The 20,875-nt window shown below is 37.2% G+C and overlaps 2 protein-coding genes, 1 long non-coding RNA gene and 1 other non-coding gene across 5 annotated transcripts; 3 read left to right on the top strand and 1 right to left on the bottom strand.

Annotated features, from left to right (window-relative positions):
- Positions 1 to 5,868: 5,868 nt before the first annotated feature.
- Positions 5,869 to 10,726, top strand: LOC145217704 (uncharacterized). Its single transcript, XR_013857459.1, has 5 exons — positions 5,869 to 5,932; positions 6,178 to 9,284; positions 9,455 to 9,492; positions 9,965 to 10,052; positions 10,573 to 10,726. It is a non-coding gene; the product is annotated as an uncharacterized LOC145217704 (long non-coding RNA).
- Positions 10,727 to 11,164: 438 nt separating this feature from the next.
- Positions 11,165 to 14,713, bottom strand: LOC145217689 (tropomyosin-like). 2 transcript variants are annotated; one of them, XM_080085028.1, is made up of 8 exons: positions 14,527 to 14,712; positions 14,097 to 14,222; positions 13,511 to 13,668; positions 12,973 to 13,066; positions 12,392 to 12,462; positions 11,720 to 11,858; positions 11,398 to 11,467; positions 11,165 to 11,314 (listed from the first exon to the last, which is right to left on the bottom strand). In XM_080085028.1, exons 1-8 carry the CDS (start codon positions 14,638 to 14,640, stop codon positions 11,229 to 11,231), a joined length of 858 nt encoding a protein of 285 aa, XP_079941154.1. In that variant the 5' UTR covers positions 14,641 to 14,712; the 3' UTR covers positions 11,165 to 11,228. The 2 variants fall into 2 exon arrangements, with proteins under 2 accessions (XP_079941154.1, XP_079941153.1); XM_080085027.1 differs by having other exon boundaries at positions 11,165 to 11,467; positions 14,527 to 14,713.
- Positions 13,225 to 13,307, top strand: Trnal-cag (transfer RNA leucine (anticodon CAG)). Its single transcript has one exon. It is a non-coding gene; the product is annotated as a tRNA-Leu (tRNA).
- Positions 14,714 to 16,141: 1,428 nt separating the features above from the next.
- LOC145217701 (large ribosomal subunit protein eL19-like) lies at positions 16,142 to 20,782 on the top strand. Its single transcript, XM_080085039.1, has 6 exons — positions 16,142 to 16,268; positions 16,929 to 17,035; positions 17,808 to 17,930; positions 18,257 to 18,377; positions 19,764 to 19,874; positions 20,621 to 20,782. Exons 1-6 carry the CDS (start codon positions 16,264 to 16,266, stop codon positions 20,748 to 20,750), a joined length of 597 nt encoding a protein of 198 aa, XP_079941165.1. The 5' UTR covers positions 16,142 to 16,263; the 3' UTR covers positions 20,751 to 20,782.
- Positions 20,783 to 20,875: the final 93 nt, after the last annotated feature.

The raw sequence follows: 20,875 nt of genomic DNA, 5'->3' as shown, positions 1-20,875 counted from the left end.
ACAAAATGTATATTGGTGACCTGGTGGGATTCACAAAACAACATTTAAAATCCGTGCAACAGAAGCACAGAACAATGTCAAACACCAATTTACCTTTATTTTTCCACATCCATTCTTTTGATTGTGAACATGAAGTGGTAGTAGCACAATTACGCCTAAATATTCACCAAGCCGGAAATATCTGCGAAACCTTGAGACGTTAAAAAGCGCGGCAAAGTTGCGGGCACGATTGGTGAATAGATGATCAACGCGCTGCAGCTACACCGTTACTATAAGCGTTATGTAAAAGGGACTCACATTTGAGAGTGAGGTTGGGGCATTTGGACATCGAGACTGGGGGTGAAACGTTGGTGGAACCAGTCAGGTTGGGACCTAGAAGCTAACCACCCGTGTTAGGGAAAGAGGTTTGGGTTCGACAGGACAAGAAACCACGGAAAGAAACCCGGTTGAATAGTTTCAAGCACCGGAAAAAGTGAAACCCAAACATAGTGACGATTTTATACGAATTGTAGTTGTACTACTCAAATAAATACAAAAAAGCAAATGAAAACGAAATGCTTGTTAAAACGTAGTAATTCTTTTCATATTATTGAAATCACCTTGCAAGTAAAACAACCGCGACGATTCAGGGTCATCAAAATCAGATCAAGAAAATTCAGTGTAAAAACCACTAAATCTGTCGCTATATTGTATATAGCGACAGATTTAGTGGTTTTTACACTGAATTTTGCTTGTTAAAACAACTTTATTCTTAGCTGTCCTAAAACTTTTCCTACAATCTTGGTTTGTTTAGTAAGCGTAACCGAAAATTATAGGCTGCAGACAGTGCACACTGTTTTGTTTTTTGTTTTTTTAACGCTGTTTCGACCTATATAATGTCGCATCAGTGCAGCTGGTGACGAGAGATCGGCCGGATTGGCTCGTATAGCCATACAACGGCACTCCAGTTTGTTGGGAGCAACAGGGTAAAAAACCGTGCCTCACCTAGTCTGTGCGATGCCACAACTGGGCATACACCACAGAGGAAACTGGCTCACAGTGGCCAACCAACTGCTTGGGAACCAAAGTGAAGTCGGTTCAGTGTCACAGTATCAATGTAAAAGCATAGAGTCAAAAAATGATAAGCTGCAGACAGTGCACACTGTTTCGACCTATAAGGTCTCATCAGTGAAAAATAATTTTTGGAGTTTTTATTCACAAGTTGGTTGTGAAAGGATAACACGTAGGCTTCGAAATTTCGTCATTCAGTCTTTAGAAGAAATTAAACAATGCGTTACAGTAGCGCATCCGCAGTGAAAAAAACAATTTTCTATACCCGAAAATCTGCATTGATGCTTTTTTAAGCCCTAAAGAAAAAAGAAAAAAAAATCATGTGTAATTTCTAATACTTGTGAACTAATTTTCGTTTTGTTTCTACGCAATGCGCTAAAGATCTCACTTCCTTGTGTGCTCTCACGTACTTCGTATTACATTATGCAGTTTTGCAAAGCGTTGTAGCGAACAAGAGAATTATAATGCTATTCCTTCAGAATTCTAGCTATAGGATAACTGTTCTACAATTTCGTTTTTTTTTTGTAGCGTTATTTTTTATTTTCCCAAGACTAAATCAGGGTTCTTCAACGAAGGGTATTTCGTCCACCGAGGGGGTGATGGTGACAGTTTTTAAAGTTTGAATATATTGTGTTACTGGCGATTGTTTGTGCTTTTGTGATCTCGAGAGTAAGGATGGGCATTTAAGTTGCCACTGGGGACACTTTATTTAGGCTATGTATAGTGACGGGTCATACTTTTTAAATCAACGGTAACGAGCTTTCCCTCTTTTACACTTCCTAGGCCGAATAGCGCTTGCAAAACTGCGAAGCATTTCAATCATTTAATTTGGTAAATGTAGAGTAATTTGATGTTGAATGTACAGGATTCTCCTCTACCGAGTAATACCCCTTTGTTTTCAACAAAAGAAGAGTATTGTTTGCGCATAATTGTAATATTATTTTGTCCATGATCTAACAAACTGCTTTGCATTGCTGACCAAAATACTTTGAGGACAACTTGGCGTAATAACTTTACTTTAGTAATAACTTTAGAGACAAAAATACAACCTAAATAGTAAGAATACATGTCCCTGGGTCGCGAGAAACCACAAAACAAAAATGTTGGGAAGTATTTGGGTCGCGTCAAAAAAAGGTTGGGAACCACTGCTTTACACTGAGACAGGTCTAGATCGACGTATGAAATATGCGGACGGAAACTGCGAAACCGTGTGCAATCCTGACAAAGCGATTACTCAAGGAAATGGCGATTCACTCAATTTAAGGAAGATTATCTGCCTAATATGGTTGTGTCGAGCGCTACAACGATATATAAGATATTCCACTATCGGACACATCGCGTGAGAAGCCAGTTTACTTTCAAAATGCAATTTCGAATAAAAGCGGTGTAAGGCCATTTAAAACCCAGATATTCCGAATTTTGTGACGTAAGTGACTTCCTATGAAAGTGTTATGACGAAAATTAATTGTTATTTTGGCATTAATGTCATGTTGCGACATATAAATATCGTATCAGCATGTATGACCAGACCAGGGTTGAGAAATGACAATACGACAGGAAATTAGAAATGCCAATACGACATCTAGTGCATTACGAACGACCGAAATTGCCATTGCAAAACGGATTTTCCAAATTATGTTATTGAGTCATACATTTAAAGTTTCGACCATTTGTCGTGTTGTGAACTAAAGGAAATTCTGAAAATGTGATCGTACAAAAAGGATCTTTACACACAATTCGTGACCTATAACTTCCGAATAAAGCTGCGTGATATCCGAAAAGAATGTTATACCGTATGTTAAGAGCATTGGAGGCAGAAAAATATAGTATATCTTGTGGTTTGTACTATATGACTAGTAATAAAGGAGGATTTGGTTGACTGTAAAACAGTGGTTCTCAAACTTTTTCAGTATTTTTTCAAAACGGCCCCTTTGCCATTACTTCGAGGGCTCGCGGTCCTTAAGCCTGAAAGTGTATTTCAGAAAAAACGAAATTTGGTTACAGGATTTTAGCTAGTTATGCAAAATTGCGCTTAATAATGACCCAAAGACAGCTTGTGACATCACAGACAAGACAAAAAACATTACGATTGTGCGCGAACAATTGCATTTTTGTTAGTTATCATGCAATAAAGGCTATTGTTTAGCAATCGAGATAGTCAATTCTCAATTCTACTTTGATTTAAACTTATTCAGTGGCACAAACTGACGCCAAATTAGATTATAGAAGTACTTCAACCTTTTCGCGGTCCCCCCAAAATTGCCTCACCGACCCCAAAGGACCGCGGACCTCAGTTTAAGAACCGCTGCTGTAGAAGAACTTTGTTAGGAAACCCGCTTTAAGCAAACAAGGTCGTATATTTAACAAGTATGACTAATTGACTAAAGTGCGTAATAAAAAAACTGCATTAAGCGCACAAAGTCGTACCTGCAAGAAGAGCGTTGGTTGACTGCATGAAGCTCGTTAGGAGCCCGCTTTAGGCTTGCAAAGTTGTACATGTAATAAGTGCTATGGTTGACCAAACGCTCGTTAGGAAATCCACAATAAGCGTTTCTATGCTTTTTAGTAAAATCTGCAGTGCGCATGCGCAATATTTGCTTGTTCATTTGAAAGTCCAAGCGCATAGCCTTGGGGTGGATAGTTTTAACAAAATGTTTTCGAATGCTAAGACGAAGTACTGGCATTTGCTAAAGGTCTAACGCGTCTTGAGTAAAACATATGCCAGCCAAAAGTTGAAATTAATACAAAAGTTTTGTGATCCGTAGTACTATAACTAAATTATCCGGGTTTTTTTATTACTAATATTCCTTTTTTGTTTTAAATAATCGGAACAATTTATTCATTCATAAAAAATTTAGAAACGTTTACGTCACATAAACAGTTGTGAAAGAAATTAAAATGAAAACTGTTCATCCTTTTTGGGTCTGTCTTTTACTGATGAGCATTTTAACAGGTAAATGTGATATTTAAGTTTTGTTTAAATATGTCTGTTTTTAATTTCTAACAGCAAAATACGGTTGTTATGTGTTTATAGTGTGACATTTCTGCTAATCTAATTCTTTTTTCTTTTAGTTAAAGTAAATTCGCAATCATGGCTCGACGTGGACTGGGTAAGAATTTTATGTCGCTAATAAATAAATCCACATATGATTTCTATGCGGAAAACTTTAATGTGACAAACTTAGTCGCCAAACTTAACTAAAATGAGTTTCTATTTCGCAAAATGTCACAGATTTAGCTTCTACGTGGCACATTTGATATGCAAAATAATTTCATTGTACCAAAACTAATGTACTTTGGAACACTATATACGGATCTGTTCATAAGTTTAATGGTGAAAATAACGGCCCAAATAGACGTAAAAAGCGACATGCTTTATTGTTCAAACGCTTCTGCAAATGCTCATGCCATCATCAGTGAAATGAAATGTATTGTATGTCGTAGTTGCTCCGCACCTGTTTCGTCAGACGCACACTCGCAGGTGGCTTACACCTCGCTTCTGCGCACCTTTTTATCTATCGTTTTTATGCGCCGCTTGTTTCGCACCTTTTTATCATTCCTTTATGCGACTAAAGTGTATACTAACGGGTGTAACTGATGTGGCCTTCATATCACTGATGATGGCATGAGCATTTGCCGAAACGTTTGAACAATAAAGCATGTCGTTTTTACGTCTATTTGGGCCGTTATTTTCACCATTAAACTTATGAACAGATCCGTACATAGTGTTCCAAAGTACATTAGTTTTGGTACAATGAAATTATTTTGGATATCAAATGTGCCACATAGAAGTTAAATACGTCTATTTGGGCCGTTATTTTCACCATTAAAACTAATGTTTAATATGATTTTTTTGTAGAAATCCCGAAAATAGTATGCTTGTACCGTTTAGGTTGATTGCACATAGCTGGTTGGATATTGGTTAATAATACTGTTCTGGGATTGATTGTGTATGTTTTATTGTAGGGCAATGCCTGTATTCCTGTTTGCAACAGATATCCCAACGGAACCTACGTGACCAAATTCTGCCCTGACTACGGCAGAAAGACATGGGGCAAGTATTTTTATTTCCACTTTTTCTTTGAGTTGTTTTTTTTGAGTTTTTCGGGTGATAAAAATCGTAGATTTTACCCTTGGTGTTGTTGTAATTTGTACTTTCGTTTGGAAACTAATTGCAAGTTAAAATTAGTTGAAACAAATCGTAGCAGGGGCTATAAGGGTCAGGGTTAGGCTCGCATTTGCAATAACTTTTTATCCTAATTTCAAACAACTTCAGGGCTTATAAGCTTTGGGGTGGGACTGTACTTTTATTAGCATTTGAACACTTGTAAAAATATCTCAAATTGACTTAAATGGTTGAGTTGAGTTTATTTCGCCGGGTGAAACAATCGTAGCATCATAATTCAGATAAGATATTCGCTAAACCTGAAATAACTACGCAATGTTAAAAAGACGTTAAAAAGCGCGACAAAGTTGAGGGCACAATTGGTGGAAAGATGGTAAACGAGCTGTAGCTATACCGTTACTGCAAGCATTGTGTGACAGGAACTCATATTGGAGGTTCAGGTTGGAGCATTAGGTCATCAAGATTGCAGCGTTGTGCTACGTTGGCGTAACCCAGTGGTTCTCAAACTTTTTTTTATTGCGACGCCTATGGAAAAGTTTTCTGGACTTGCGACGCACCAGGAAATACTAATGAGGAAACTGTTTGTTAAAGTTGTGTTTATTGATACAACAACAGAATAGCCATTAAACGGAACTATTCTGCGACGCCCTTAGAAAATTGACGCAACCAGGGCGTCGCGTCGCACAGTTTGAGAACTACTGGTGTAACCAATCATGTCAAAACCTAACAGTTCCTCCCTCGTGTTAGGTAAAAAAGGTAGGGCCTTAGTTTGAGATAAAAATGTCGGATTATTCTATTTTTTCACGCTTTATAATATCTCAACTTCAGCGGAATTGTGCTGCTACGACTTGTTTTACTCAACGCAGCCTAAACAGTGTTTGAATGGTGTGGTTACAAACTGTTTGAAGTTAAATCTATGTGGTCAAATATTTTGGCCCTAATTAAAGCCTTATTAAGATTTTACTTGTTTTGAAATACTCTCTATTTGTTTTCATGTATAGGTTTCATCAGCTGCATATTTTGTCGATTCTTCTGGAATTGCGACCGATTCAAACCAAGTGCTTGGCTCGGGTAACTCATCGCTTTAGATGACAACATGTGCATTAAGTGATAATAAATTAAAGTTCAATGTTGGTTTGGTGGGTTTTCATTTAGCACAGTAGGAAATTAGTTTCACTCTAATCATTTGTATTCATGTTATTTAGCATATTATAACCTTAAATTAGTGATGTCATATATAAACGTCATCGCACAAGCAAAAAGTTACTTCCGATACAGTAGCGATACAATGTAGCTATGACGTCATCAACCACGTGACATCACATTAACTGTCATTGGCACGCCATTCATCTGACGTCAGAGTCTAAGGTCATGCTCTATTATGTATCACTGGCGTCATAATCAAGGATCATATCTTATGATGTCAGAGTCAAGCGTCACTTGATTCATGACGTAGTACTTGCGTCATAATTACGGATGGTACTTCATGACGTAACAATGACGTCAGAGTAAATTGTTGTACTGTATGACGTAACACTGACGTCAGTTAAGGATTGTAAATGTAGATTAGTAAATGTAATAAAGCACAATTCACTTGGTTGAAGCATACATACATAGATTCCTTTGTAGGACTTCTTTTCGGCGTAAAGTTGATCTGATAACAACAAGTTTCGAGTTTTATGAAGAGTTCAATGAGTAAATGACATGAAGTCATTTAGAAACCCCGCTATCAGCGTGTATAGTCGTTCAAGGACGCAAACTCGAGCATGTATAACTAGAATAGTATATATTAAATGATATATCGCTGGTGAGTTAAGACATGACATTTGCCGCAGAAAATACACACGTTATATACACTGTAGACAGATCTAGATTGACCTTCCCAAAACGCGAACAGAAATAGCGAAAGCGTGTGCAATCATGTGAAAGCGATTACTTAATGAAATGGCACTCAAATTAAGGAAATAGGAGTGACTTGAAGAAACTTGAATGGTCAGCCAAAACATAATGAGCCACCGTCAAAATCATCTCTGCAGCGATGCATTAAAACGTTGCGTGCTAACCTAATATGGTTGTGTCGACTGCTGGCACGATAAGTGAATTTTACACTATCGGGTACATCGCGTGAGAAGCTAGTTTACTTTCAAAATGAAACTTCGAAAAAAAAAACGCTATTAGGCCATTTAAAAACCAGGCGTTCCGAATATGGTGATGTAAAAATTGTGTCCTATTGACCAAAGTGTTTTGACGTTAATCAATAGTCAGTTTGGTATTAATGCCATGTTGATGCCATATATAAATATTGTAACAGCATGGAACTAGTCCCAGGGTTGACTGTATGAAGATCGTAGAAAACCATATTTACTTCAAACTCGTGACCAATAACTTCCGAATAAAGTAGCGTGAAATGCGAAGAGAATTTAATTTCGTATGTTAAAAGCTTTGGAGACAGTAAAGTGTAGTATGTCTTGTGTTTTGTATTAAATGACTATTAATAAATGAAGATTTGGTTGACTGCAAGAAGCTAGTTAGGAAACCTGCTTTAAGCAAAGTCGTGTATGCAACAAGTATGATTGATTGCATAAAGTTCGTTATAAAAACTTGCATTAAGCTGGTTAGGAAACCCGCTTTGAGATTGCAAAGTCGTACATGTAACAAGCGCTGTCGTTGACTGCATGCAGTTCATTAGGAAACCCGCTGTAAGATGCAAAGTCGCGCATGTAACAAGCGCTATGGTTGACTGCACGAAGCTCGTTAGGAAATCCGCTTTGAGCGTGCAAAGTCGTACATGTAACAAGCGCCATGGTTGACTGCATAAAGCTCGTGAGGAAACCCGATTTAAGCGTGCAAAGTCGTGCATGTAAAAAGCGCTGTGGTTGACTACACGAAGCTCGTTTAGAAACCCGCTGTAAGCTGCAAAGTCGTGCATGTAACAAGCGCTGTGGTTGACTACACGAAGCTCGTTTAGAAACCCGCTGTAAGCTGCAAAGTCGTGTATGTAACAAGCTCTCTGGTTGACTTCATGAAGCTCGTTAGGAAATCCGCTTTGAGCGTGAAAAGTCGTACATGTAACAAGCGCTGTCGTTGACTGCATGAAGCTAGTTAAGAAAACCGCTTCAAGCTTACAAAGTCGTACATGTAACAAGCGCTATGGTTGATTGCATGAAGCTCGTTAGGAAACCCGCATTACGCTTGCAAAGGCTTGTATGTAACAAGCGCCATGGTTGACTTCCTGAAGCTCATTAGAAAACCCGCTGTAAGATGCAAAGTCGTGCATGTAACAAGCGCCATGGTTGACTGCATAAAGCTCGTGAGGAAACCCGATTTAAGCGTGCAAAGCAGAGTTGCAAGCGGGCCCAAAATCTGAGCCCGAACCCGGCCCGAACCCGAAAGTATAAGCCCGAAGCCCGGCCCGAACCCGAAACGTTTTTGAGAAGCCCGTTTAGGCCCGAAATTTTGATTGACAGGCCTATTCACGAAAGCCTTGCAACAAAGGATGAGAAATAAAAAAGAGAAAGACAACAAACACAATGAACAATAGTAGAAAATGGCGTAAACAATGTGTTTTAGAGTAGGGTGGGCATTAAGTCTAAGCCAGAAACTTGTTACTTAGCTGAGTGATTTTATTTAAAAAATGGCGGACACGGAACGCAAAGTCAGGCCCGTTTTAAGCCCGTTTTCTCACAAATACCTAAGCCCGAACCCGGCCCGAACCCGGCCCGAACCCGACCCGAAAAGCCCGACCCGACTTGCAACTCTGGTGCAAAGTCGTGCATGTAAAAAGCGCTGTGGTTGACTACACGAAGCTCGTTTAGAAACCCACTGTAAGCTGCAAAGTCGTGCACGTAACAAGCGCCATGGTTAACCGCAAAAAGCTTGTCAGGAAACTCGCTTGAAGCGTTTTTGTGTTTTTCAGCAAAGTCTGGAGTGCGCATTAACAGTATTTGCTTGTTCATTTGAAATTCCAAGCGAATAGCCTTGGGCTAGCAGAATTGTTTTTATAGAAACTTTACAAACGTTTAGCTTACATAAAAAGTTGTAAAACAAGTCAAAATGAAAACTGTTCATCTCTTTTGGGTCTCTCTCTTACTGCTCAGCACTTTAACAGGTAAATATTATATTTTAAAGCATTGTTTAAATCCGTACACTTCTAATTTCTAACAGCGAAATGCGTTTTCTTTGTTAAGTCTATAGCAGGGATTTCAACCAACAACGTTTGAAAGTGTGTTATTTTTACTTATTTGTTAATTTCTGCTAATCTGATTGTTTGCGTTTTAGTGGAAGGTGATTCGCAATCATGGCTTGATGTGGACTGGGTAAGATTTGTATATCGCAAAAAAAAAAATCTAAATATGATTTTTATGCAAAAAATTTTTAATGTGACAAATCTTAGTCGCCAAACTTATTTAAAATGAATTTCTGTTTCGCAAAATTTCACTAATTGTATTTCAATGTCGCAAACAATTAATCCAAATATGATTTCTATGCGGTATATAAACTTGTTTGTTTGACTTCTATGTGACGGAACAAAACCTATTTAAAATAGGTGTTTGTTTCGCAAAATTTCACAAATTTAACTTCTTTATGGCAAATTTAATTTCCAATATGATTTCTATGTAGCAAAACTAAATTTCAGTATGATTTTTATGTGGAAACCCCTAACAATCTATCCTACTTGTAATCTTATTTTTGTTCGTTTGCTTGTGACATTCAGGTCAGTTGCACAAAGCTGGTTGGATACTGGTTAATAATACGGTGCTGACATTTATGAAGTATGTTTTATTGTAGGACAAGGCCTGTATTAAAGTTTGCAGCAGACATCGCAACGGTACCTTCGTGACCAAATTCTGCCCTCAATACGGCAAAGGGACTTGGGGTAAATAATTGCATTTCTACTTTTTCTGGTTTTATATTTTGTGTTTTTCTTAACGTTATCGTTTCCAGATTGGACTTGAGTTGAGTTGAGTTTATTTTCCCGAGTGAAAAAAGGCCTTACCCTTGCTTTTGTTGTATTTACTATACCGTCACTGCAAGCGTTGTGTGACAGGGACTCACATTGGAGGGTAAGGTTAGCGCATTAGGACATTGGAGGGGGGGGGTACATTGGTGTAGCCAGTCATGTAAAAACCTAAAAGTTACCCGTGTCAGGCAAAAAAGGTGGGGCCTTAGTTTGAGATAAAAGTGTCCTGATTACTTTGTCGCGTTTTATAGCATCTCTACAGCGCAATTGTGCTTCTACGACTTGTTTTACACAACTCAGCCTTAACAGTGTGTGAATGGTGTGGTTCCAAACTGTTTTAAATATTTTGTCCCTAATTAAAGCCATATTACGATTTTATTTTTTTTGAAATATTCGCTTATTAAATATAATGTTTAATATTTGTTTTCATGTATAGATTTCATCAGCTGCATGTTTTGCCGATTCTTCTGGAAATGCGACCGATTTTCACCACGAACTTTGCACATCGAGTAATTTATCGCTTTAGAGGACAACATGTGCGTTGATGTGTTGACAACATGTGTGATAATAAACTAAAAGTCAATGCTTTTTTTCGGTGTTTTTTTTTTAGACATAGTGGGAAATTAATTTGACGCCAATAATTTGTATTTATGTTGGTTTGTATGTTGAAACTTCAAATTAGTGATGTCATATATGACGTCATCGCCCAAGCTACAAGTAGCGGGTTTTAACAATCAACCACTCGACGTCACATTAACTGTCATTGACACGGCATTCATTTTACCACGTGACGTATCCCTGACGTCAGAGTCCAAGGTTACGCTCTATTACGTAACACTGGCGTCGTAATCAAGGATCACATCTCGTGACGCCAGAGTCAAATGTCACAATTTATGACGTAGCACTGGCGTCATAATTTAGGGTGAGCCTTTATGACGTAACAATGACGTCAGTTGGATACCACATCATGACGTAACGCTAAGGGCAAATTTAGGAGCGTAATGATTTGTAAAAAAAACACAGTTGAATTGTTTTAAGGATATTTATTAACCAGATATGTAGCACATGCGAAAGATTGCAAGTTTGAGTATTTTAGTTAAGGTTGACCATGTCCCCGAGGGTTTTGTCCAGTTTCTCGCTGATTCCTTTGTAGGACATCTTTTCGGCGTAAAGTTGATCTGAAAACAACAAGTTTTGAGTTTTATGAAGAGTTCTATGAGCAGCACATGTGTTGCAAATCTATTTGACAATAATGTCCCACCTTCCAAGTAGTCAATTGTCTTCTCAAGCTTGTCAACTGTTCTTTCAGCAAATTCAGCCCGCGTTTCAGCCTAAAAATAATTTTATTTTAAAGATTTTATTCAAAATTTTTTTTCAAAAATATTGCAAAAAGATGTAAAAAATGTGGTAAATTCCAGTAACAACAAATGGCATAAAGATCAGTTAATAAAACTTTTACATAAAGGAGATTATGTAACTTTTCTCTGTTAAAACATACCAAATATACACATCAAATTCTCATCAAGTAAAAAAAGGAAAATATTTTATAAATTGCGGAACTTTTCCGCTTTTCCGTTACTTACATTCTTAAGATTTTCAGTAAGAGCGTGAATTTCCTTCTCGTAATTATCTTCCTGTTCTGAGTTTTTCACTGAAACGGCTTCTAAACTTCTCAAGTTTTCGTTGAGCGCCTTCAGTTGTTCGTCAGACTTCTTAACTTTGCTGTAAAAAGAATAAAAGATGATTGCTAAACGAGCTACGAGCTTTTATCCATAAAGTTCTAAAATTTGGCAAAAACAACCAGTTCTGTTTGATCAAATACGTTAAAGTTGACTATAGAGGGCTGTTAGAAAGCGTTTGGAAACCTGCTCCAAGCGTGCAAAGTCGTACATGTGAAGAACGCTATGGTTGACTGCACGAAGCTCTCTGGAAAACCCACTTTAAGCGTGAAAAGTCGTGTATGTAAAAAGCGCTATGGTTGACTGCACGAAGCTCTTTGGAAAACCCACTTCAAGCGTGAAAAGTCGTGCAGGTAACAAGCGCTATGGTTGACTGCACGAAGCTCGTTAGAAATTAGCTATAAGCTTGCAAAGTCTTTCTTAACAAGCGCTATGGTTGACTGTATAAAGCTCGTTAGGAAACCCGCTTTGAGCTTGAAATCTACATAAGCGCATTTTATGTAGATGGAATGTGTTAATTTGTGACGTCACATCGACGACGTGTACTAATTATGACGTCAACACAGTTCATCTTACCCTTCGTATTCTTCAGCTCTGTCCAAGACTCGCTCAAGATCGTTCTCAACCATGCGAAGTTTTCGGCCAACCTAAAATACAAAAAAACATATGTTTGCAAAATCAACCAATAACTCCGCTATGTTGAGCTGCCCATGCACAAAAATACAAAGTTATGATGGCCGAGTGATTAGCGCAACGCCTTATGTTCATAAGGTTGTGGGTTTTAATCTTGGCTTGGTCACTTGTGTTTCCCTAAACAAGAAACTTAACTATTGCTTTAACCAAATAAAACCAGAAGGATGAAACTAAATTGAAGGCACCAACCCCTTATTCAAGAAAATCAATTTGAAATGATTCAATAAATTAAATGTTTGATTAAAAATGCAATTCTTTATTGGACCTGAGATTTCGAAGTCTTGGAACTTCTGTATAGTTTTTTTTAGTTAAAGTCAGTAACTCCTCAAGTCGATAAAATCAATTTGACATAATTTAAAAAATGAACTGCATGATTAAAACGCGACCTTATTGACTTGAGATTTTAAGTCTTTGGTTTTTGGTGCAGTTTTCTTTCAAAATTAGTTTTTAATAAATGATCCTACCTCTTCGTATTTGCGATCAGCATCTTCAGCAATTCCTTTTGCATCTCGTAGCTGAATTTCCTGCAGTTCAAGGGTCTCTTCATCCTTGAACGATCTGGAAAAGGAAACATTGAATTCGGGTTTTTTTGAACTACCAAAATCCTAGAAATGAAAACAATACGTGATGTTTTTAATATGGACAAGCTATTTTGTACCACAAAATGGTTAATGTCAGGAATTATTTTTAAACTCGTTTTTGCTAGGAGCCCAACAGGCAGGATGGCCGAGTGGTCTAAGGCGCTGCGTTCAGGTCGCAGTCTACCCTGGAGGCGCGAGTTCGAATCCCGCTCCTGTCACTACTTTTTGATTTTTTGTTTACAAAATGGGTGTGTAATGCGCAGATGTTACTGTTGGTGCTAAATGTTGTCCCTTGTTAGCAGTGCGCCAGTTACTTTACAAAGGCAAAAGGGCGAAAACCGTTAACATAATGTGCCTACATGGTATAGCAACACTTTACTTGGGAGAGCCTTATGTTACATTTGCTTGTGTTTGAAAGTACCTGCTTTCGATGACCTTGCGGCCGCGTTCGCTCTCTTCGGCAGCTTTTTCAGCTACCTCAAGCTTGGCGACGGCTTCGTCCAATCGTTCAGTGACACGTTGCATTTCTTCTTCCAACAACTGCATGCGACGGGTTTGGGCGTTCACTTCCAATTCAGACTGCAAGAAGGATATTTTTGTTACTTGTTAACGTAGGGTTTACGCATAAACTGGTGTGTGGTCACAGTGTGCACATTTAACAAAGGTCTTCTGTGGACTCAGTGAACATCTAATGTTGCTCACAGTGGTCCTAGTGTACTTAAAGAGCTTGTGTGTATGCTCAGAGACTTAAAATTCTACACTGCGCATAAATTTTACTAATAAGCTTGTGTCATATTGACCGGACTCACGAAAATGTATGTTACACACTACTGGTGTGTGGCCACAGCGTACACAACTAATGCTGCTTACGGAGCTTCTAAATGTTCTCATGGAGCTTATGTGTATTCCCAGACTTTTAACAAATGAGAGAAAAGCAATTCTACTTTTTATCAACTAACTGATACAAACTAATTAAGATGATGGCAGTATAAAGTTACGACACTCACATCAGTGGCAACTTTTTCTGCGACTTCCAACTTTTCGATGGATAGTCTGTGCTCTTCCATATTCTGATCTAACTTGTCTTCCAGAGAAATGATGTTCTTGGTGATGGTGTTGATTTCATTTTCCAACTTGAAATAGAAATATTGAGTTAAGTTTGTTTTGCTGGGTGATAAAAAACACTATGTACTAGAATGTGCAATGAATTTTATAGAAATTAAGCAATCTATTTTGAAACCAAACTTTTAGCAGGTATAATACAAACGGTTTTCTTAATTAGTGTTTTTGCAATGTGGTTTTCATTTTTGTATCAGCAAAATTTAGAACTACCACTAAATACATACACTGCTATATTTGTTAATTAACTATCATTATTAGCAAATAAACAATATTCCGTAATTTGATGCCACTTTTCCAAATTTCCGCAAAACTTACTCCTTTTGCGTGATCCTCCTTTTCCGTTTTTTCGTTTTCCAGTCCAATTGCCTTTTCAATGGCTTCTTCCTTTTCCTTAATAAGGCCTTCCATCTTATGCTTAATAGATTCCATTTTGGCTGATAACTTTACCTTTTCAGAGACTTGACTAGCTTGATGATATTACTACTGTACAATGACTACAACTCAAAAGTGGCCCAGTATTTATATGCTCGTATCTATGTCAAAATGCCCATAGGTGACAACTACGTTATCTTAGGTGACAACACCAACTGTCACACGCCATCAATGGTAATGACGTCAGAGTATGACGTGCGACACAGTTGGCATGGCACTTTTGAAGCACACGTTATGTTGAGAGTTGATAAGGTGAAGATCAAAGTTTGTCAAAAACTAAAATGACTAAATTTAATCTTACTTCGAAAATTAAGCTTTTTGGCAATGTTGTGTACAAGCAAGTAATTCTTCAAGCCTGAGTTTATGTTACAAACATTTAACGTATGAATAAATCTGACTTGACATACATGTAGGCCTAACTAAAACCAAATAACAGTTATGTTCCAGTCGCTTCTATCTTATCAATGCTTCTCTTGCTTTGCAAGGTGTATGACGTCATAACATGTCTGGTTTTCGTCATCGACTATGATAAAGTTGTTCTTGCAGAGCATTCCGATATAGTTAAAGACAGGACAAGTTTGGGCATAACACACTGCCCATTGCATGGAACTACACAAAGTTTTTTTTTATTTTGGCCTTAAAGCAGCTCTAGTCTATACCGCAAGTTGCAAACAAAAATTTACTTTGTTTGTGTGTCGCAAGCCTAAGTCAAATTGTGATGGCTTCCCTGTTAATTTTTTTCGTTGACAAAAGTAAAGCATTCCTAAATAAAGTGTCAAAATGTTTGGAAACAAACAAACGAAGTTTTTACGTCTGTGACAAGTTTATTGGAAGTAACAATACAATGCATAAAAAGAAATAAAACAATAGTAAATCTGGCAATCTTCTACTACGAAGCTGACATGGGTAGCGTGCGAGGTAGGTAACGGCGCTTTTTGGTAGAACGCATGTCCCGGAAAGACTTCTGCCATGGGTTCGAATCCTACCGCAGGCAAGATTCTTTTAGCCTGTTGCTTGCTAAATGGTTAAGAGGCCGGCTTGATTAAGTATGACGCTTTAGGGCTGATCCCAGTATCAATGTATTCATATTAACGGATTACAAAGAAATAATACATATTTTGTAATTTATTGTTGCCTTCTAACCAGTGGTGGGATTCAGTCGGTTCGCACCTGTTCAAAAGAACCGTTGCACGAAATTTTATGAGATCAGCGAACCGGTTAGTTAGCATTACTGGTTTATGTCAATGGACTTTTTGTAACAGAACTGGCTGAAAGTGTGACTTTTGTGATAGAACCGACTGACAAAAAATTTGAATTCCACCACTGCTTCAAACCCCACGCATTGTCTTTGTTTCCAAATGTGCAATGGTTGCGCTGCAGCGTTTAACATTCGTCCACGAAATGCGTCTTACACAGTTGAGTATTTTATTTTCCCTTTGGGAATTTTTGTAGTGCAATTGTTTTTATTTATTTTTTTGCATTGGTCACATAAATTTTACTTTTAGCCCCCAGTAATAATAAAATTAAATCAATTCTGCCAGTCATCCGAAATAAAAGCACCGTTCGCGAGTTTTTCAACATCCGGGTCTTTTTCCCCGTGTTGTGGTCCTTGGTGCAATCATGAGGTTGGTTTAAATCCGATTTTCATGTATATTTTTAATATTACACCAGATTTGAACAATTTGTTGTGAATAATAAACGCACAAAATGTTTTTCTCAACATATGTTTAAAAAAATTGGGAATATAAACACGAAATAATTGTTTTTTAGCGCAATGATTTCTGACTAAATTTTTCGTCAATTTTTTTTCTTGTTTTTATGGAAACCTAAGCAAGATATTAGTGTTGTGGGCGATTATATAGCACAAATAGAGCTTAAAATTGATACGGTTTATTCCCCAAACATTTAACTCAATAAAAAATTGAACTTTTGCAGGGAAAAAGGAATGTATTGTTGCGTGCAAAACTATATCGTGTTTTGCTGTTAAAACATGTTTAAAGTGTAAAAATATGTAAAATTGATTTTATTCGACATAAAAATGTAAACTATGCCCCTTTTTAAGCTGCACAACTGAGGCAAAAAAATTTTTTCAAGCGGCAACTTTAAATTTTATAAATATGTTAGTTACAATTTGTGCAACGTTCTTGAGCTTTATTCTAATTTAATGATTGAGCTATTTAACTAAATACATCCATATGTGTAGTAAATTACAATTCCTTGTTTTCAAATACAAAAAAACAGTTAAACACTAAATATATGTAAGAAAATGTTTTTTCATTTTTCAGTACCCTCCGACTGCAAAAGCGGCTGGCAGCCTCTGTTATGAAATGTGGCCGTAACAAGATTTGGCTTGACCCAAATGAGACTTCTATGATCTCCAATGCCAACTCCAGTAAGTTTAACTGTTTCTATGGCATTTTTAATGTGTCCTTGAGCATATGGTTTTAATAAGTCATAAAAAGAATCAAGTTTTTTAAATTTCTATACAACGGTTCATTTTGCTGTTGGAAGTATTGTAGTTAGTTATTAAGGCTTTGCTGCCAACAAATTTGAATGTCATCATACTGCTAAAGCTTTTATCATTCAATTGAATGAATTGAGTAATGTAGTACACATTTATAAATGGAGTCATCTGTACTGTCCAACTTGCTAGCATCTGTGTAAAATGAGAATACACTAAACCCATTGGGACCGAAAATACTGTCCGAATTAGGTAAAGATCCGGATTGACTGATCGATTATTATAGTTTGAGTCTTACCACATTATAAATCACTTGTACCTCAAGTTTTGTTCAATGAGACTAAGACATGGATTAATGAAATCCGAGGTTTAACCAACATTGATTTCAAGAATTTATAACTGAAATGTACATTCATAACTGGAATCCTCTGTATAGAGCAATTTTCTTGAATTTCTTTAACTGGAAATGCGTACATATTCATAATAACTTTATTAAATCGTAACACTGCAGATATTATTTTCTATATTCATTTTGACCATCACATTATGCTATCAGCAAGCAAACATACTTTTGTTCGTTTTTGTACTGCAACAATATTACTTCAAATTTTTGACACAATATTTCTTTTGTAATGTTTTTGAGTTGGTTTTTAACCCTTTTTTAAGTTTTTGACACTTTTAACAAGACTAATACTGTTTTTAGGGCAGAACATCCGAAAACTTGTCAAAGATGGCCTTATCATTCGCAAGCCAGTTGCTGTCCACTCCAGAGCTCGTGTCCGCAAAAACACCATCGCTCGACGAAAGGGCCGTCATACTGGCAGAGGTTTGTTAAAGACTGCCATTTTTATGAAAACGTGTCGGTGTATTACCACTTGTAGTCTGTATTCAGATTTTACAACTTAGAACAGAAAGTACTTTATTCATACCAGGTTTTGGTATTAGGACTCGTAGTAGCCAGGATTATAAGTGTAAACCTCACCGCAAATGCATCTTTAATTATTATCTTTCTTGCATTTAGTCTCTTAAAACCCATTTTGTCATGTTATAGTTTGTTCAACACTTCCACCCTGGTCTTGGTATTATATTTTTGGTTTATGTGTCACCGATTTTTGTGATATATACTTCAATAAATTACAACTTGTTACACAGGTAAGCGAAAGGGTACAGCCAATGCTCGTATGCCTGAAAAAATCGTGTGGATGCGAAGAATGCGCGTCCTGCGGCGACTGCTCAGGAAATACAGAGAGTCTAAGAAAATTGACAAGCATATGTAAGTATTGGTTCCACTATGTTTTTTAAATCGTTGCTTGTTTAACGAAACCAAGACTAGTGTAAAAGCAACTTAAGTTACACAGTTTCTCTGTGGTATGCAATTTACCAAGTTATGATACAAACAGATGTAATAAGACATGGGTTTTCTGTCTGCTTTGGCATACATTGACTGTTAATTAAATACCCCTGCTGTACTGTTTATACCACTTGTGGTGGTTGTCTGTTTTCGTCAGTTAAAGCAGTACACATAAGGTTTAAAGTAATTTTGTTCATAACCACAGCACATCTGTTTATATTTTGTAAAATGTGAACATATGCCCAACGGTAATTTCTGCCCTATGTAAAAAATGTCATTGAAAGTTTTTATAGGGTAAATTGCAATGTGCAAATTTTAAAACTTTAGTGATGTGCAAACTGCAGCCCACAGTGATGTTTAGATTAAATAAAGTGTGACTCAAACTATTTTAGTGCTGTAGAGTGCCGTCCAAAATAAGTAGTTGGGAGCCGCATGTGGCCCCGAAAACCGAGTTTAACCATTGATCTAACGCAGCGTGGTCCAACTGCAGGCCCGCGGGCCACAATTGGAGATAATTTTGTTGGCCCGCGAAAGTCCCAACATTTCAAAGACAACCATAAGTTTTGTTTTCAATAATTCAATGTTTTCTTAGTGAGAGAATTAACACTTATTAAATACTGCAAAATCTCCTATTGTGACGAATGACAAGGCATTGTTATGTAATAAAGGGCTCTGCTTCTTTAAACCGTTTGGGGGCATTTTTTGCGCTAGAGTGGAAACTGAATGTTTTTGACAGCTTCTACTTCGTAAATAACTACAAAATATAAAAATAAACTTATCTATAGATAAAAAAGGTGTATAGGTGTATACCCTAGAGTTTAACCTAGAAAAAAAGTTTTTCCTGCAAAAATCTAAACCTTGGCCCGCGTAATAAGTTAACGATTTTGAATGGCCCGCAACAAAATAAAGTTGGACCACCCTGATCTAACGCAATAAAAAAGTCATTTTAGTTCTTGGTTACCATTTCGAACACTTGTTTCATGTGTTAGCAGGTGTACAACTTTTCCGCCGAACATTAAAAACAGCGATGCTTGGTACCAAGCACTCGGGTTCTGGCTAGGTTCGGCCCATGCCTGACACTGGCAGCTAGTAACTGTATTGTTAGCGTGTTTGGTATGCAACAAAATAACGACAACTTGTGTTATACAAAGATAGAGCGCAGTTTAGTTATGTTATTTGCTTTTGTCCTTCAGTTTGCACACCCCTACTTTAAGACACTCCATACTTTTTTGGCAGTTTTGTCTGAAAATCAACTTTCTATACAACTACAGTGCTACATCTTCAATAATGATTATTTTGTTTCTCAAGGTACCATCAGTTGTACTTGAAGGCGAAGGGTAACGGCTTCAAAAACAAGAGAAATTTGATGGAACATATTCACAAACAGAAAGCCAAGTTGTCCAGAGCAAAGATGTTCTCGTAAGTATAGTTTTCATATTTCTGCCTCGTGAAATAATGTATTATTCTTACCATATGTTGAAGCCAATGCCTTAATTACCAGTGTGTTTTTTCCAACCTTTTTCAAAATTTCTGAAGAAGTTTCATAAAAAATCTCCAACATTTACGCTTGTGAGGCCCACATAGGTTCCTGTTTGGTTCGAATTGAATAGATTTTTTTCCCACTGCGGGCTAAATTTCTGTCTTGTGATATTAAAATACTTGGTAGACTGACTTGAATCAGTATCACACCTCTAGTGGGCCTGGTGAAATGTGGTTTTAATTAAAAAATAGTGACTTTATTTCGATCCAACATTTTGCTGTAAAACTTACGGCTAAATACAGTCGACCAACTTGCTTTTACTAATTGTTGGATAATTCATTGGCTAATGTTTTTGCCTGGCCTGGTGTCTGATGAGCAAACTGTACTATTATCCACTTGTTAAAGCCGCAATAACCTAAATAAGGTCACTCACACCATAACTTATGCCGTACAAAATGTTGCTAAATGCTGATAGGTGTCAACCGATGCATTGGCAGTTAAGACAGAATTAGGGTTAGGTTTTAAAGTTGATTTAAATGTGTTTTTGTTACCAACCCAATCAGCCCAAACTGTTGGCATTTTTTTAAGTGAAATTCTTCAAAATAGGCAGCAGTGTTCTTGTGCCATACTATAATTTGTTTAGTACAAGCCATAAAGCTAAAAATTTGTGACTTTTTTTATGCAGTGACCAAGCCAGCGCGCGTCGTCTCAAGAACAAAGAAGTACGCAGGAGACGAGAAGAAAGAATCGCGCTCAAAAAGAAAGAAATGCTTTCTGCTCTTGCTAAAGAAGATGAGGCGACCAAGAAAGAGTAAATGTGCAACGAAAAATAAAACTTTCACTTGTGTGTCGTTTTGGTTCCTTAGTCTTTTAGCAGTTTATGGGGTGTGCAATGGAAATAGGAAAAGGAATTGCTTTCTTAAAGTTATGCTTATAATTT

This window comes from Phallusia mammillata, chromosome 3, assembly GCF_965637545.1.
Source record: "Phallusia mammillata chromosome 3, kaPhaMamm4.hap1.1, whole genome shotgun sequence".
NCBI classification, from domain to species: Eukaryota; Metazoa; Chordata; class Ascidiacea; order Phlebobranchia; family Ascidiidae; genus Phallusia; species Phallusia mammillata.
This window is presented reverse-complemented; position numbering and strand designations above follow the sequence as displayed.

Bases quoted from the DNA above. Each gene is read 5' to 3' on its own strand.
- LOC145217689 (XM_080085027.1), bottom strand. From the start codon at position 14,640: ATGGAATCTATTAAGCATAAGATGGAAGGCCTTATTAAGGAAAAGGAA. The intron at 14,223-14,526 runs GTAAGTTTTGCG...TTCTATTTCAAG, and splicing joins AGGAGGATCACGCAAAAGGA to TTGGAAAATGAAATCAACAC. The intron at 13,067-13,510 runs GTACTTTCAAAC...TTCCTTTTCCAG, and splicing joins CGCAAGGTCATCGAAAGCAG to ATCGTTCAAGGATGAAGAGA.
- LOC145217701 (XM_080085039.1), top strand. The intron at 17,036-17,807 runs GTAAGTTTAACT...TACTGTTTTTAG, and splicing joins GATCTCCAATGCCAACTCCA to GGCAGAACATCCGAAAACTT. The intron at 19,875-20,620 runs GTAAGTATAGTT...TTTTTTATGCAG, and splicing joins TCCAGAGCAAAGATGTTCTC to TGACCAAGCCAGCGCGCGTC.